This window comes from Aedes albopictus, chromosome 3, assembly GCF_035046485.1.
Source record: "Aedes albopictus strain Foshan chromosome 3, AalbF5, whole genome shotgun sequence".
Taxonomy (NCBI): Eukaryota; Metazoa; Arthropoda; class Insecta; order Diptera; family Culicidae; genus Aedes; species Aedes albopictus.
In genome coordinates, this window is record NC_085138.1 from 152,098,842 (window position 1) to 152,113,979 (window position 15,138).

General features: G+C 34.7%; 1 protein-coding gene across 35 annotated transcripts in view; it reads left to right on the plus strand.

Moving 5' to 3' along the window:
- LOC109431900 (tropomyosin-2) overlaps positions 1–15,138 on the plus strand; it is a 164,621-nt gene that overhangs the window by 118,579 nt on the left and 30,904 nt on the right. For 10 of the 35 annotated variants that reach the window (XM_062842701.1, XM_062842709.1, XM_062842705.1 and 7 more), the window contains 2 exons: positions 6,299–6,374; positions 6,889–6,951. In XM_062842701.1, coding sequence (XP_062698685.1) covers positions 6,299–6,374; positions 6,889–6,951 — 139 coding nt within the window. Of the gene's footprint in view, positions 1–6,102; positions 6,174–6,298; positions 6,375–6,888; positions 6,952–7,444; positions 7,508–15,138 lie in introns of all 35 variants that reach the window. The other 25 variants (XM_062842711.1, XM_062842710.1, XM_062842700.1 and 22 more) reach the window with 5 other exon arrangements.

Consider the following 15,138-nt stretch of genomic DNA (forward strand, 5'->3'; position numbering starts at 1 on the left):
TCTGAAATTTTATTGAATTGTTTTTGGTGAAAATTCTATTTGAAATTATTAACATTCCCAAGAATTCCACAACAACCGTCAGCAGCTTATTTGAGAAGTTTTTTTTTTAAATCTTCAAGTAACTTTTTATGCACATTTTTGACAGAAAAGTTTTCGTAAATTTAAGAAATTCACTAGAACTAGATCACACTAGAAATAGCACCGATGAGTTCCTTAACGAACATCTTCAAGAATCGTTCTTTATCCAGAGATCAAGGGTTACTCTACTAATACATCACAGGTGTTGTCGCGGAGTTTCTCGCGGAATTTCTCTAGGGATCAAGGTTTTCCGTGACTTCTTCAGGTGTTCCTATTTGGACTTCCCCAGAAGATTTCCCTGGATTTTTCTCAGAATTACTACAGGAGTTATTCCTAGGATTCTACAAGAGCTCCTCCTAGGATTTCTTAAGGAGTTTTTATCAAATTTTCTGCAGGAGTTCCACCCGGGGTTTATTCCAAAGTTATTCTTGGATTTTTTTTCTCGAAAAATTTTCCTGCGCATTCATCTAGAGTTTCCATATGAATTTTTACAGGAGTTTGAGCTGAGTTACTTCCTGAAGTTTTTTGCGGGATTTCTTTTGATGTTTCACCAGAGATTTCTCTTGAAGTTTCTTCCGGTACTTCTCTAAGAAAACTCTTTTCAGTGTTAGTACTGGGATGTCAATCTGGGGTTTTCTGATTTTATCATGGACTTCCTCCTAAGATTTTCTCACAGTGCCTTCTGGGGTTTCAACAAGAGCTATTGATGATGTTGCTCATGAAATTCTACCCGCGATTTCTTTTAGAGCTTTTTCCAAGTTTTTTCTCATAGTTGTTTACTGGATTTCTCCCGGGTCATCCACTGAGATTTTGTTTACACCTTTTCTCGAGATTATTCCCAGTGTTTTTCCCGAAAACCCTGACAGAATTTGATCCGGAGATGCCGGTTGCCTTTTTTTTTGGGATTTCTTTATAAGTTGCCCAATGAGTTCTTGCAAGGATTTTTCCAGGAGTTTTTATTTGGAATGTCTCCTGGGATAACTTTCGAAATTCCGTGTAAGAAATTCACGGAGAAATATCCGAAGGAATTCAGGTGAAATCTGGCGAAAAACTCCACAAAGACATATTGAAAAAAGTTCGAGAGGAATTTCAGAAGACATCCTGATGAAACTGGGACGTCTTTGAAAAAGTTTTGAGAGGATATAAGGAAAAAGTAAAACTCATTCCGCGAAGAAATCCAAGAGAACTCTTTGCAGGAAATTCGAAGAAAAACTTCAGCAAAAAAATCCTAAAAATACCGAGAGAAATTATTGGAAAGCTTTCCCAGGAAACAACTAAAAGATAAACTCCTGAAGGAACTTCGGATAAATTTTGGAAAGCTCCCTGGGAGGCATCCAGTGATAGATTATGGAAGCATATCGGGGAAGCCTCTGGAAGAAATTCCGGAAGCTTGTCCAGTAGAAACCGGAAAGGAATCAAAGAAGAATCCGAAGGATACAATTCCGAAATCTTAACATTACTTCGCCACCCGCTCAGAGAACACACATCCAAATTTCAAAACTGCGTAAGGAAATAAAATGTCATGGGGGTTACTTATTGAACTCTAGAATGTTTTTTTTTCTTTGATATCTTATCCAAAAGAAATTTGGGAAAAATTCTGAAATAATCCTTGACCGATTTCATTTTTTTAGGAGAGCTTTGAAAAAAATAATCTGAGAAGTATTCAGCGATTTGATAAACATTGTTGGATAATAAATCTTGACCATTTTTCTTTTCACTTTTTACTTTTTTGTAGATATTTCAGTACAATTTTTGAAAAGTATCACATTTATGCTTTTTTGAATTATAATTTTTCGAAATTACAGACCCTCTCCCCCTCCCTGAAAAAACCTGCAAAACACTGAGAATTTGGTTAATTCTATAAGTAGACACCCCTGCTGGAGAGTAGTTGAATAGTTCAGCATTTTTTCGAAAGTTTTTAACCAATAATTCGGAAGACTTCAAGAGAAAATAGGAAAACTTATGCTGTTTTCGACAACTCAAGAAAATTAAACAGTCAAAAATATCAATGACTTGTTCGTTATACCTTAGACGTCCCTAGAATTCCTTTAGCTCTATGCATATCTCTAGAAAGTATTCTTCCATAAAATAACCATAAATGTTGTAGCTGTTCTAGAAAACTTGTTCAGGGAATATTTCCAAGCGAGGCCAAAACTCCTGAAGTTGCTTTCCAATTTAATCTTCATGAGTTTCCGAAAGGATGCCATCAAGACACGTTTTTTTTTCAACATTTTTCCGTGAAGTCTAAGAATTCTAGTTCAACCAGAATTTCTTAGAGGTTTTTTTCTAATTGATTTTGAAAAAAAATTCGAAGAAACTCCGTCAAAAAATCTTCTAAAGTGTTGGTTTTCTGAAAATTTTACCGTATTTTTAGAATTTTCCCCCAGGGACTTTTTTGAAACCCGAATAACATTTATAGGACCAATAAGTTTTGAGATGGTTCATGTTGAGCCTAAAAGCCGTGATAAAACCAAACTCTGTCGAAAATACCCTACTAACCCTACAAACATACCAAAAATAACCCAAAACCGTATCCTCAAGGTTAACTGGCAACTCCTTCGTTTGAAAGTATTCTCGCAGAAAAAAATCACCGTACATGTTTGTACACAAACGAAAACAAAACTCTTGAATTCGCTAGACAGTAAAATCTGCACGAGCTGAATGGATGCTTCCATGATGTGCTTTTTAAAGAAATTCTGTAAGAAAACTTTTAAAATGTTAATGATCTGGGAATTTATATGTTTTCCTCGGAATGTCATCCAGATATTGTTTTTGAACCTGAAAAACATTCTTAAGATCATGTAGTCTTGAAATTGTTTTAAAAACCTTGAGGAAACCAAACGCTGTCAAAAATACCATACTGTTTCAAAAAAAAAAAAAAAATAAAAAGACTATGTCATAATTTAGAAAAAAATAGTTAACCCTCTAATACCCAAATTTTTGATTTTGATCTAAATATCATTTTTCGTCATCTAAAATCGATTTAAACATTTTTTGGAAGATGATTCTTTTTAATTCTCGATTTCGTGAATTTCAGTTTTTTATTTTTCTAATTTTTATTTTTGAACATCCCCACACTTTTATATTTTTCCTGGAAGCCTATTTGGGGTACGGATTTTTTGGGATGAAAACATTTTGAGATTTTATGATTATTGTTGAAATATATTTATTTTAAATTTTTTTCACATAAAATTTTATTTTCCGTGTAATTTTAAGGAAAATAATTTTAGAGTGTATTCGATCCCCTTAAACTATTAAACAAGGATAGAATGGTTTGGGAAAAATTTAAAATATGTTAATTGTAGCGATTCAATACAAAATAAACAATGACTTCTAAAAGGTGACCAAAACATCTATTTTTCAATGATTTTTAAAAATTGTAAATACGCCTTAAAATACACCAAAAACCATTTTGAGATATACAAAACAGTCCTAAATATCAGCCAAAAATATAAAAGTTTTGATTTCCCACGAAACAAAAATTACAAAAATGCTCAAACTATACCCCGTCTAAAGGCGGGGTTGGGTATTAGAGGGTTAATTAGACGTCCTAGGAACTTCACATTGAGGAATTTCAATCGGACAAAGTCTCCTAGATAATTCGGTATAACTGTTTTTAGCTGTTGTAGTGGATTTTCTAGAAGAATATTTGCAAACGAAGCTCAAAATTTGACAATAAAAATGTACACGAAGTCTCAAATAAATACACATAGGATGCGTTTCATTTCTAGGTACATCCATTAAGTCTTCTAGAAATTATTCTACTTGTACTGCCTGAAAATAGTATACTGCTTTGTTCAGAATCCTTCACAAATTTTCGTCGAAAACTTGTGGGGAAAGTTTTCACAGAAATTCCATTAAAATCGTCTAAGATTTTGGTGTTTTGTCATTTTTAGATTTTTTTTATGAATTTCATCAAGTGACACACATTTTTCTTAGATTCAGTTTGAAAGCTTCCACCAGAAAATATAAGTGTCATTCCAAATTCCCAATGCAATTAAATAAGGTGTTTTATAAAAAGTTTCTCCAGACTCCATCTTATACAAATTGTGAAATTACTCAATTGCAATGCTTTTCAAGTCTACTTGGAAGTTGTTTAATATTTTCTTCAGAAACGCTTCCTGTAGTTCTGTAGGTTATTACTCCAGAAGCTCAACTAGAAAACTGCTTAAACATTTTCCAGTAACTGTTAGACAAAACTCCATTTAATTATTCAGTAAATGCTTGAAAAAATAAGTTTTTTTTTTCGTATTTCGATACGATGACATTTCGATACAATGTAATTTGAGAACTTATAGGCGGGATATAGCTTGAGCATTTTAGTATTCGTTTTTCCCGGGCAACCACATTTTGTTTTGACTGATATGTAGGATTGTTCTGCAAATCTTATTATCTTTTTTAAATTTTTTAAAGGTATATATTTTTTTTAATCATTGTAAAATTGATGTTGTGTTCACTTTTCAGATGTCAACATAGGATATCGCGCCACTTGGGTGGTGGCTTCTATATTCGTCTGTTTTCCACTATAACTCAGTCAATTTTGAACCAATTGGCTTGAAATGTTGTACACGGGTAGATACTAAACCTATGCCACTGCATTCCAAAAATTGTGTCAATTGGTTTACATTTGACTGAGTTATAGCGGAAAACAGACGAAAAAAGAAGCCACCGCCCAAGTGGCGCGATTCCCTATTTTGAAATTTTCCCCGATCAGAGTCAAAAGTTTAGTGAAGTTAAATACACTCTTAAACTATTTTTCCTAAAATTACACGGAAAATAAAATATTCATGAAAAAAATTTGGAAAAAAAAATAAAATATTTTTTCAATAATCATAAAATCTCAAAAAAAATCGACAATCGAAAGCGGTGTCCAAAATAGGCTTCCAGAAAAAAATATAAAACTTAAGGAATGTTCAAAAATGAAAATTAGAAAAATTGTAAACCAAAATTTACAAAATCGCGAATTTAAAAGAATCTTCTTTCTAAACATGTTTACATCCTGACACCATATCAGGAATTTTGTCAGAAATTCTAACAGTTTTTTTTTTCTGGAAATCGACCGTTTAATTGATCAGCTAGGAAGTTGAACTTTTAGAAAATATTTTTCTGTTTATTTCTGTTTGTTTTTCCTATAGCATCACTAAATACAGTTTTTTCTACAATTCATGTACATGTTTCTTTAGATCTTCTCCAGCATTTTCACTTCAGAACCATATATTATTCCTAAGCTTCTATCAGAAATTGTATTTATTAAAAATAAAATCGAAATCTGAAACTTTATGGCCTTAAGCTTCTATGCCTTTTTTAATATTTGCCTCAAATATATTTTGTTCAAATATCACCGGAAACCCTATGCTAAAGCACTGTATTCACTTGTGAGGAAAGAGACAACAAACTTTCAGGTACATCATCGTCTGCAACATCCGCTAAGACCAGAGGAAGTGCCAGCTTTAGTCGTCGACGCATGGACAACGTTTCATTGATTGCTGTTTGTTATAATATCTTTTACTGTGTAATCCTAATATATCTATGCCATATAAATACCAGCTAGCTAGATGAGATTTGTCTTTAACCCTAGTATTTAAGATTCGGGCTGAGAGTCGCTTTGAAGTGCATACCTAAAATAAACTTGGCATCATTTCAAAGCGAGTCTCCGTTCGTCAACCTAACCTCAAAGAGTGTGAACTTTCTTGCTAACCTCAATTTTGTTTTTATCTCCTCGATTCGAACCATTCGATCGGTAATATCACTCACCGAATGGCTCGAATCGTGATTTTTCATGCTGCTACTACTACCCCTCGATCGATGTTGTGTGAAATTTGCTGCGAATCCACAAACTAACCCCGTCGACTCTCAAACCAAAAACTCGGACACGCAACACCAATACACAACTCTCAACACACACACAATCAAAACCTGCTATTGCTGTTGCTGCTAACCCGACGTTCGTGTGTGCGTGACGCCGTGTTGCCTAACAATATGACCGACCGACTGGATGCCCTGCTGGATGACCTGGACCAACAGGTGGCCCGGAAGCTAGTACTCATGGAACAGGACCTGGAACGTTCCGAAGAGAAGGTCGAAATGAACGAAAGGTTTGTCCGGCTATTGTGCTTTTTATCTAACGATTTTGAACTAACTATTATCGTCTTCATTTTGAAACATATTCTGATTCTATTGTTTGTTCTTCTTTTTCTTCCTTGCGATTGGAAACCAACAGCAAGATCGTCGAGCTTGAGGAGGAGCTGCGCGTTGTCGGTAACAACCTGAAGTCGCTGGAAGTCTCGGAAGAAAAGGTATGGCATTTCTTGTACATAAGCGTCCCGATCAAACTACCGAAATCCAACTCTGCGGGAGAACTTCACAGTGTATTCTGTTGCTCTTTGTTTTTGGAGCGATTGGGGACTACGAAGGTTGATAAGCCGGGAAACACTCTTTCTTCCTACGGGGTTTCTTATGGGAGTATGAGTGAAAAAAAAGCAAAAAATCTTCCCTCCTTCACTTTCTCACAGAAAACCGCAAACAAAATCATCACCTTCGTAGTCCCCAATTGTTCCGCTGGAAGTTCTCTCGCAGATTTGCGATTCTCTTGATTACCCATTCGCTGTAACGAAACTACGAACTCCGACTCCTAACTCAGTACATACATACAAACATCCACTACAGACACAATTTTCAGTTTAGACCGTAATCCCGACGAATCATGTCACACGTAATGATTGATTTGATTTCTTCTTAATTTAATCCCGAAAAAAAAACTTGTGTTGTCCCAAAAACTACGAATGTAAATCGACCTTGACCTGCCACTAGGCTAACCAACGTGAAGAGGAGTACAAGAACCAGATCAAGACCCTCACCACCCGTCTAAAGGAGGTACACACTGAAAAAAAATCGAGTGAAATGCTCTTAACGATTCGCGCAGTGTGCCAATTTTAAGTGTGTCCCAAACCAAAACCCTAACAACGTATGCGTGTGTGCCTCAACCGCGGAATAACCCTTTCACACAGAGTCTCCACAGAGATCGTCCCATATCCGGGGACCCACCACCCGGTCCCGCCCACTCAATAACTAACCGAATGTACACCTTGAGCTGAGCTGATTGTTGTTTTCTTTTTATCTTCTTCAAACAAAAACCTGACTCGAAACGGGGGAAACACGATCGCGCGCCTAACCTTCCTCCTTCGATCGATCGATCGTTCCTCGATGTTGTTGTTGTCGTTGTGTGGTTTGCCGTTGTTAACGCGACTTGCGCATTGTGAACTACTAACATCCCGACGCCGCGCCATCAACCGAATCCACAAACAAATATCGAACGAAATCGATATCCTGTCTGCGGATTTGATTCGGATTCTGCGAACCCAACCAGGCGACGCAAAGAGAGGAAACGTACGGCGGCCAAGTGAGAATACTGGATCAGCGTCTCAAGGAGGTATTGTCTTACAGCTAGCTACAAACAAGGTGGTGACGCCTGATCGGCCGTGTACCACAGTGCAGCATCTCGATCTCTCAGCAACACTCAATATTGCACGCAAACTTAATAGGTTGATCGGAAAATGATTAGATTTCTTGTTCTCTGTCTCTCTCTATGGAATTTGGATTCTTCCGTATTACTGTCTGTCCTTGCTGAAACTGTCCTTCTGTCTTGTCTACCGTATTGTAGTAGTCTACGGGGTGGCTTGGTTCCGTTTCTGTTCTCGTGTAATTCATCTGTTCTTGTTCGTTTTTTATTATTTTTCTTCTCTGTGTGTAGTAACTTGTAGAAGTAGACATTTAATTTTAGTGTAATTTTTAACTTCATATTTTCTCAGTTGATTTTTTCATAGTTGAAGAAAGAAACGCTTTGTTGAAATTATTGAGCCTGAGCTTTATGAATCATGTTGATGGACGTCAATTTATTTCCGAAAATTATTGTTTTTTTTTTCCTGGTGATCACTTCCTGTACTGCCGTAACCTTGACTGTGGACACATAGGCCTGGAAACAATTTGCTTTTTAGTGATTCAGACATTATTTTTGGGTCAGGCACTAAATAATTCTTCTATAATTGGAAGCGAAACGCCTTTAAAAAGTCACTGTTTGTAAAAGTAGAGTTGTATTTTTAGCTGACTATATGTTTGATCGTGATAATTTCTAGAAATTTTGGAATTCCTAGAAAGATTTCTTTTAAAAATTCTGGAGCGTTCGAATTTTGGTTAAAAGCTGCGGGAATTTTAGACGAAACTTAAATAAAATGTACCTGTTCACTTTCTTCTGGGATTTTGGGTGGAAGTGTTATCAAATTATGTCGATTTTTGGCGAATTCTTTAAGAAATTTCCGGAAAACAAATGTGACTTTCCTTATATTTCTTACTGTTTTATGTTTCTCTAACAAACTATGGAGATTCGAATTTTGGTTAAAAGCTGCGGGAATTTTAGACGAAACTTAAATAAAATGTACCTGTTCACTTTCTTCTGGGATTTTGGGTGGAAGTGTTATCAAATTATGTCGATTTTTGGCGAATTCTTTAAGAAATTTCCGGAAAACAAATGTGACTTTCCTTATATTTCTTACTGTTTTATGTTTCTCTAACAAACTATGGAGATTAATGGTTGCAATCCATTTTCAATCAGCTTCGGAAGGGAATATGTCGTTTTTCTTTTTTAGAATTTTCACCATAAAATGTGAAGGAAAAAAAAATAAAAAAAAAGTTTTGAGCAATTTTTAATTTTATTCTTTTGCTACCATTATATAGCAATCTTAGTCATCGATTGCTGATTCCTCCTTAACAAAGACGGAAAGAAAACAAAATTTGTTCAAATATTTTTTTTTTTGAAGAACTTCTAGAAATGTTCCACTTGATCCAAGTGTTTTTCATAAATCTATTTCAAGCAAATTATATGAAAAAAAAAAAACAATACATTCTATCAACATTTCTTCACAAATTTGTTGAAACACACCAGATGTCTGCTCCTGAAAGAATTTTGTAAATACTGCATAGCATATCATCAGAAATTCCGGTAATTAACCATGATCTCGTCAAAAAATATTCAAGGAAGCCCTCTGAAAATTCCTCTAAAATAAAAAATAAAAAAATTCCTCTAAAATTGAATTTTTAAAATTGGATTTTCGAGTAGTTAAATGTAACTTCCGCTTTAATTCTCATAACTATGCCTCTCTCATAACTTTCCACCCGTGTTTTAATCTCTTAGTACCTTTGAAAATAATATAGGTCAAAGTGTTTTTTTTCTCGTTTTCACTGAAAGTTTCAACTTTTAAACTCTTCAGACTTTCTATAAAATAAAATTAACTGTGGAAATTCTATCCAGCGGTTTACATTAGATAATGTTCTTACAGATCGCAAGAAACAGTACATTGGAGATGTTAATAATTCATTTCCCATTTTTCATTTGGAAATTTTGTGATACAAATCCTGGAAAAGTCGGTAATTTAAATAAAAATACTTGAAGATAATTGTCATTTATAGCGGTTTAATATCAAACGTGATTTTCGTTCTTTTTTTCTAGTGGAACGCACGGAATTCCATACAAATATTAAAGGTACTTATTGTTGAAAAAAAAGAAACAAAAAAGCTAAAAAAACATGAAAAATCCGAAAGATTTTGATTTTTTATTTGGATTATTTTTTTTAGAAAGTTTACTTTTATTTTAAAGGAAAAACCGTAAAATACATATTACAGCATTTCTATTAAAATTTCACTTTTACTATATCCCTCAGGGATTATGACAGCAATTGCTTTAGAGATTTTTGTCTAGGAATCTCCCCAGAAATATCTCCTTGAATTCCATGAGGAACTTCTTCAGGGAATTTACAAGAAATTCCGTAAATGATTCTGCCTTTTCAGGAGAGATTGAACCAAAAATTGCTCCTTAATTTCAGTTACAGATTTTTTATGATTTCAAGAATTTCTTCCAGTGATTTCTTTGGGAATAGTTCCACGATTCATATAAGATTTCCTCTTAAAATTTTATAAGAAATTATTGATTCATATATGTCTTTCATCTAGGGATACTTCCAAAATTTACTTCAGGGATTTCTTCATTCCTACTCCTTTAGAAATTCGTCTAAGAATTATTCTTTGGCATTTGTGCGAGATTTCTTCAGGAACTCCTCCAGAATTGTTTTCTCAGAAGAAGAAATTTTTCCAGAAGTCCTTCCCGATATTTCTTTAGGAGTTCTTTCAGATTTGTTACTGAAAATCCTCCAGGATTGGCTTCAAACATATTTGAGAGATTCCATCAGGAATTCTTCCAGATTTTTTTTCAAGCTTTCTCAGGGATTACGTCAGAATTTTCTTAGATATTCGCCCGGAAATTTCTCAATGTGTTCTTTTATGAATTCCGTCACAGGTATTCTTAGATGTATTGTTCAAGCAATTGATTCAGAAGTTCATCCAGATGTTCCTTCTGCAATTCCTCAAGGGATTCTTCCAAGAGTTTCCTCCACGAATTGCTCTTAAAATTTCTCAAGATCTTCAGGTGTTCTCCAGAAGTTCCTCCAGAGATTTCTCTATAAATTCCTTCTGGGATTCCTAATTTAAAACCATGATTATTTAGGTAATTACTCTGGAGATCCTTCGGAAATATTTCTTGGCATTCCTGTAGACATCTCCCCAGAAATTTGATTTAGGATTTTTCCCAGATCCCAAGATTTTTTCCCGGTATTCTTTCAGTTTCTACAGAAAACCCTGCTGCGATTCCTTCTGAAATTTCTTCAGGTATTTCAGAATTTTAGAATTCCATTCAGAATTTTTTTTTCATAAAATTGTGCAGAGTTTTACTTTAAAAATTTCCCCGATGATCCATCCAGAAATTGCAACAGGGATTTTTAACCACTAATCCTTCCAAAAAAATCTCAAGAAATTTTTGCAATTCCTCCAGGAATATCTAGGTTTTTTCAGGTACTCCTTTAGGGATTCTTTCAGAAAATTCATCTAGGAATATTTTAAAACATTTCCCCAAGAAATTATCATTGGTGTCTCTAGAGACGAACCAGCCAAGGGCTGAAAGTCCCTTAAATAAAGACAAATTCTGCGGGAATTCCCCTAGATATTTTTAAAAGATTCTTATAGAAGTGGTGTTCCTTCAGGGATTACTTCATGAATTCCTCCTGGAACTAATTCAGAATGTTCTTGAGTGATTCAGAAACGTTTTCGACGATCTTTCAATAATGATTCAGATATACTCTCAGGAACTGTTTCAGAAACTTGTGTAGGAATAATTCTGTGGCATTTCTCAGGAATCCTTCCGGAATTATTTCAAGGAGTTGTTTCAGATATTGCACCATTTGTTCCTTCAAACATTTCTTCAAAGAATTCTTAAGAACTCCTTCAGGACTTTGAGTAGACAATGACCGACAGAGTCATAAGTGATTCAAATATAAATTTTACGGTCAATAAACTACAGGGGATAAACAAAATGATCGGGACAGGCAAAATTTTCACTTTACAAAAAATGTCCATTTAGCTGTAACATTCCGGAAGTGCATCACAAATGGTCAAAATCTCATTGCATTCGGTTCATTTAATCCGGAGATATAAAAGCTTAAATTTGGCTATCGGATAATTATACTTTTTTTAGAATCTTTAAAACCTTTGTGCAGAATCTTTTCCAAATTTTGTCCACTGATACACAAAGAGTTGATCAACTTACAGTGAAAATTTGAAAATATTTGATGCACTTTTCGAAAAGTTACAGCTATTTGAAATTTTTTTGAGAAGGGAACATTTTGCCTGTCCCGATCATTTTGTCTATCCCCTGTAGATACACGTTTTTACAGAAATCCCTTCAGGGAGTCCTTCAGAATTTTCTTCAGGGATTTTTAGAATCTCCAGCTTTTTTTTATTTCTGCAGGGCTTTCCTTCAAAAATTGCTCCAAAAATCCCTACAAAAATTGCTGCAGGGATTTTTGTCCAGAAATCCTTCCAAACATTTCTCATGTAACTCTTCCAGCAATTCCTCCAGGAATGTCTTGGTGTTTTTCCATGTACTTTTTCGGAGATTCCTTCAGCATATTCCTCCTGTAATATTCAAAAATTTCTTCTAGAAATAATCCTTGGAATTTCTGCGGGAATTCCCCTGGAAAATTTTAAAGAGATTCCCATAGAAGTTCCTCCAAACGTTCTTTCAGGTGTTCCTGCAGAGATTTCATTATAAATTGATCCTTGGATTTATTCAAAATATTCTTCAGGGATTATTTCAGGATCTTTTCGAGGGTCTTCCAATAATTTTTCAGAGGTATTCTCAGGAATTCTTTCAGAGGTTTGTCTTGGTATAATTTTTTGAAACTTCACAGGAACCCCTCCATTAAAGCCCATGTGACCCCTTAGAATATATTTTTGGAGATTTCTGCAAATAATCCTTCAGGAATTCTTTCGAATAGTTCTTGATATTTCGGAGAATCCGTCCACATATTTCTAAACAAATTCTTTTGATAACTCTTCCATATGTATAACCAGGAGTACTTCTTAGAATTTCTTAAGGTATATCTTTAAGAATTTCCACGAGGATTATTTTTTCAAAAGTTCCTCTATGTATGAACGCTTCGATGTATTAAAAAAAAATCTGGAGGAATTCTTCGAATTCCTTCTTAAAATTTCACCCAGAATGCCTCCACGGATACCTCCTGTTAGCTCAGTAGTTAAGGCTATGGATCGTCAATCCGGAGACGGCGGGTTCGATTCCCGTTCCGGTCGGGAAAATTTTCTCGACTCCCTGGGCATAGAATATCATTGTACTTGCCTCACAATATACAAATTTATGCAATGGCAGACGAAGGAAGCCCTTCAATTAATAACTGTGGAAGTGCACAAAGAACACTATAAGTTGAAGCGAGGCAGGCCAAGTCCCAGTGCGAACATAGAGACATAAAGAAGAAGCAGATACCTCCAGGAGTTTTCCTCTGGGATTTCTTTACGAATCCTTCTAGGAATTTCTCAAGAGATTTTTGTAGCAATGGTTCTAGGATTAAAAAAAGTAATGCATCAGATATTCTCAAAAAGCTTTTTGAGATATTCCTGCAGGAAATGCTCCATAAATTCTTCCTGGGGTTCTTCATTCAGAATCATGACTATTTCAGTCATTACTCCGGGCTTCCTCCAGGCGTTTCTACAAGAAATCTCTCCAGAACTTTAATAATAATTTTAATTTCTGAATTCCTCCAGATCGCAGGAGGTTTTCCTGGTATTCCTTCAGAGATTTCTACAGAAAACTTCAAGGATTCCTCCAAAAGTTCGTCCTGAAATTTGTTTACGGTTTTCCTTCAAAAATTCATCCAAAAATCCTTACATAAATTGCCGCTGGGACTTTTGTCCAGGAATCACTCCCAAAAAGTCTCAAGAAATTCTTTTAGCAATTACACCAGGGATTTCCAGGAGTTCTCCCATGTAATCTTTCTGGAATTGCTTCAGATAATCCGCCTTGGAATTTCTCAACGATTTTTCAGTAACTCCCCCATAGGTATTATCAAAACTTCTTAATAAAATGTCTACTTTCAAAACATCCTCCAGGAATTATTTAAGGTATTCCTTCTAAAATTCCAGAATCGATCCCTTCTAAACTCCCTGTACAACACTCCACTAGGAATTCTTTCAATAATTTACTCATGGTTTCCTCCAAAAATCCCTCAGAAGTTTTTCTTCAATTCTCTACGAATTCATCTGGAAATGTCTCAGATTTTTTTTTAAAAGGTCCTGATTTTTTTTTCAAAAAAAAAAAAAAAAAATGCTTCAGGTATTCTCTAGAAAGTTTCTCCAGATATTCTACGTTGAGAATCATAATTCTCTCTGTAATTTGTCCGGGAGTGCTCCAAAAATTGTTTCTTGGCATTTCAACGGAAATTTCTCCAGAAGTTTTCAAGAAAAATTTACCTAGGCAATTTTCTAGATCCCTGGAATGTTCCCGGTATTTCTCAAGGAATTGCAGAACTTTTTTAAGAAGTCTACAAAAGATTCCATCAGGAATTTCTTCAGAATCTCTTTGGATTTTCTTTGTAGTACCTTGCAGAAATGCATCCAGAGATTCCTCCAAGAGCTATTCCAGAAGTAATCCTACAGGTTCGTGTTGGAATTCTTTTAGAGATTCCTGCAGATTTTTCAGTGACTTTTGCAGGAATTTAGAAATAACCTCTGGGTATACCTCCAGGGATCCTTTCAAAAATTTCTCCTGGAGTTCAATCAGAAACTTTTTCAGGTGTTCTTTCAGAAATTCACGAATATTCTAAAAGCACTTTGTTGTTCCATAAAATCAATAACTGTAGGTATTAGTATAGGAATATACGTATTGCTGCAGGAACAACAAAAGAAATGTTCAATCTTGCAACCCCCTGGCATATTTCTACTGGACTTTTCCATTTGATTTGAGTTCGGAGGAATGTATTTGCACTTATTTGTGAACTAATAGCCTGTAAAATTCTTAAATAGCCTTTTGAAGAATTCCTGTAGGCATTTGCTCGGAGAAATACAACCGAGTGTATTTTCTTAGAAAAAAATAATTACAGGATATTCCTCCAAGAATTCTAAATAATGAAACACTCATAAAGGAACCTCTGGAGAATCGTCTTTTTTATCATTATCCTTCTAACATGTTAAAATTTGTATTTTATTTCAAATAATTGCGCTATTCAGTTTATTACAGTTCATAAACGACCTAACTCAGTGTTTTTTTTGTATTTGTGCATGTATGTTTCCATGAACATTTTTCAATTTGGAAATGTGCGGAGTTTTACTTTTTTTCTGCATAATAACCAAAATATGTTTTACCAAATAAGGATAATACATAACTATAGTGTGCAAACTGTTCACTGAACACCAAGATTTAATTTGATGAATTTAATACTTAAACGAGATACAAATAAAAAAATGCTCCCTCTCTAGAATTTTAAAATTACTCTAGACACAATAAAGTCTCCATTACCTGGATTCGTCATTAATATTATTATTATTCTAAAAGAGCCCGATAAAAATAATGCATTGCAACGTTCTTAAATGATGATGTCAGCACTTTTCATCGAGAAATAGGCAGTCGTTGATGCAATGTAAATTCCAAACATACCTATTCTATTTCAA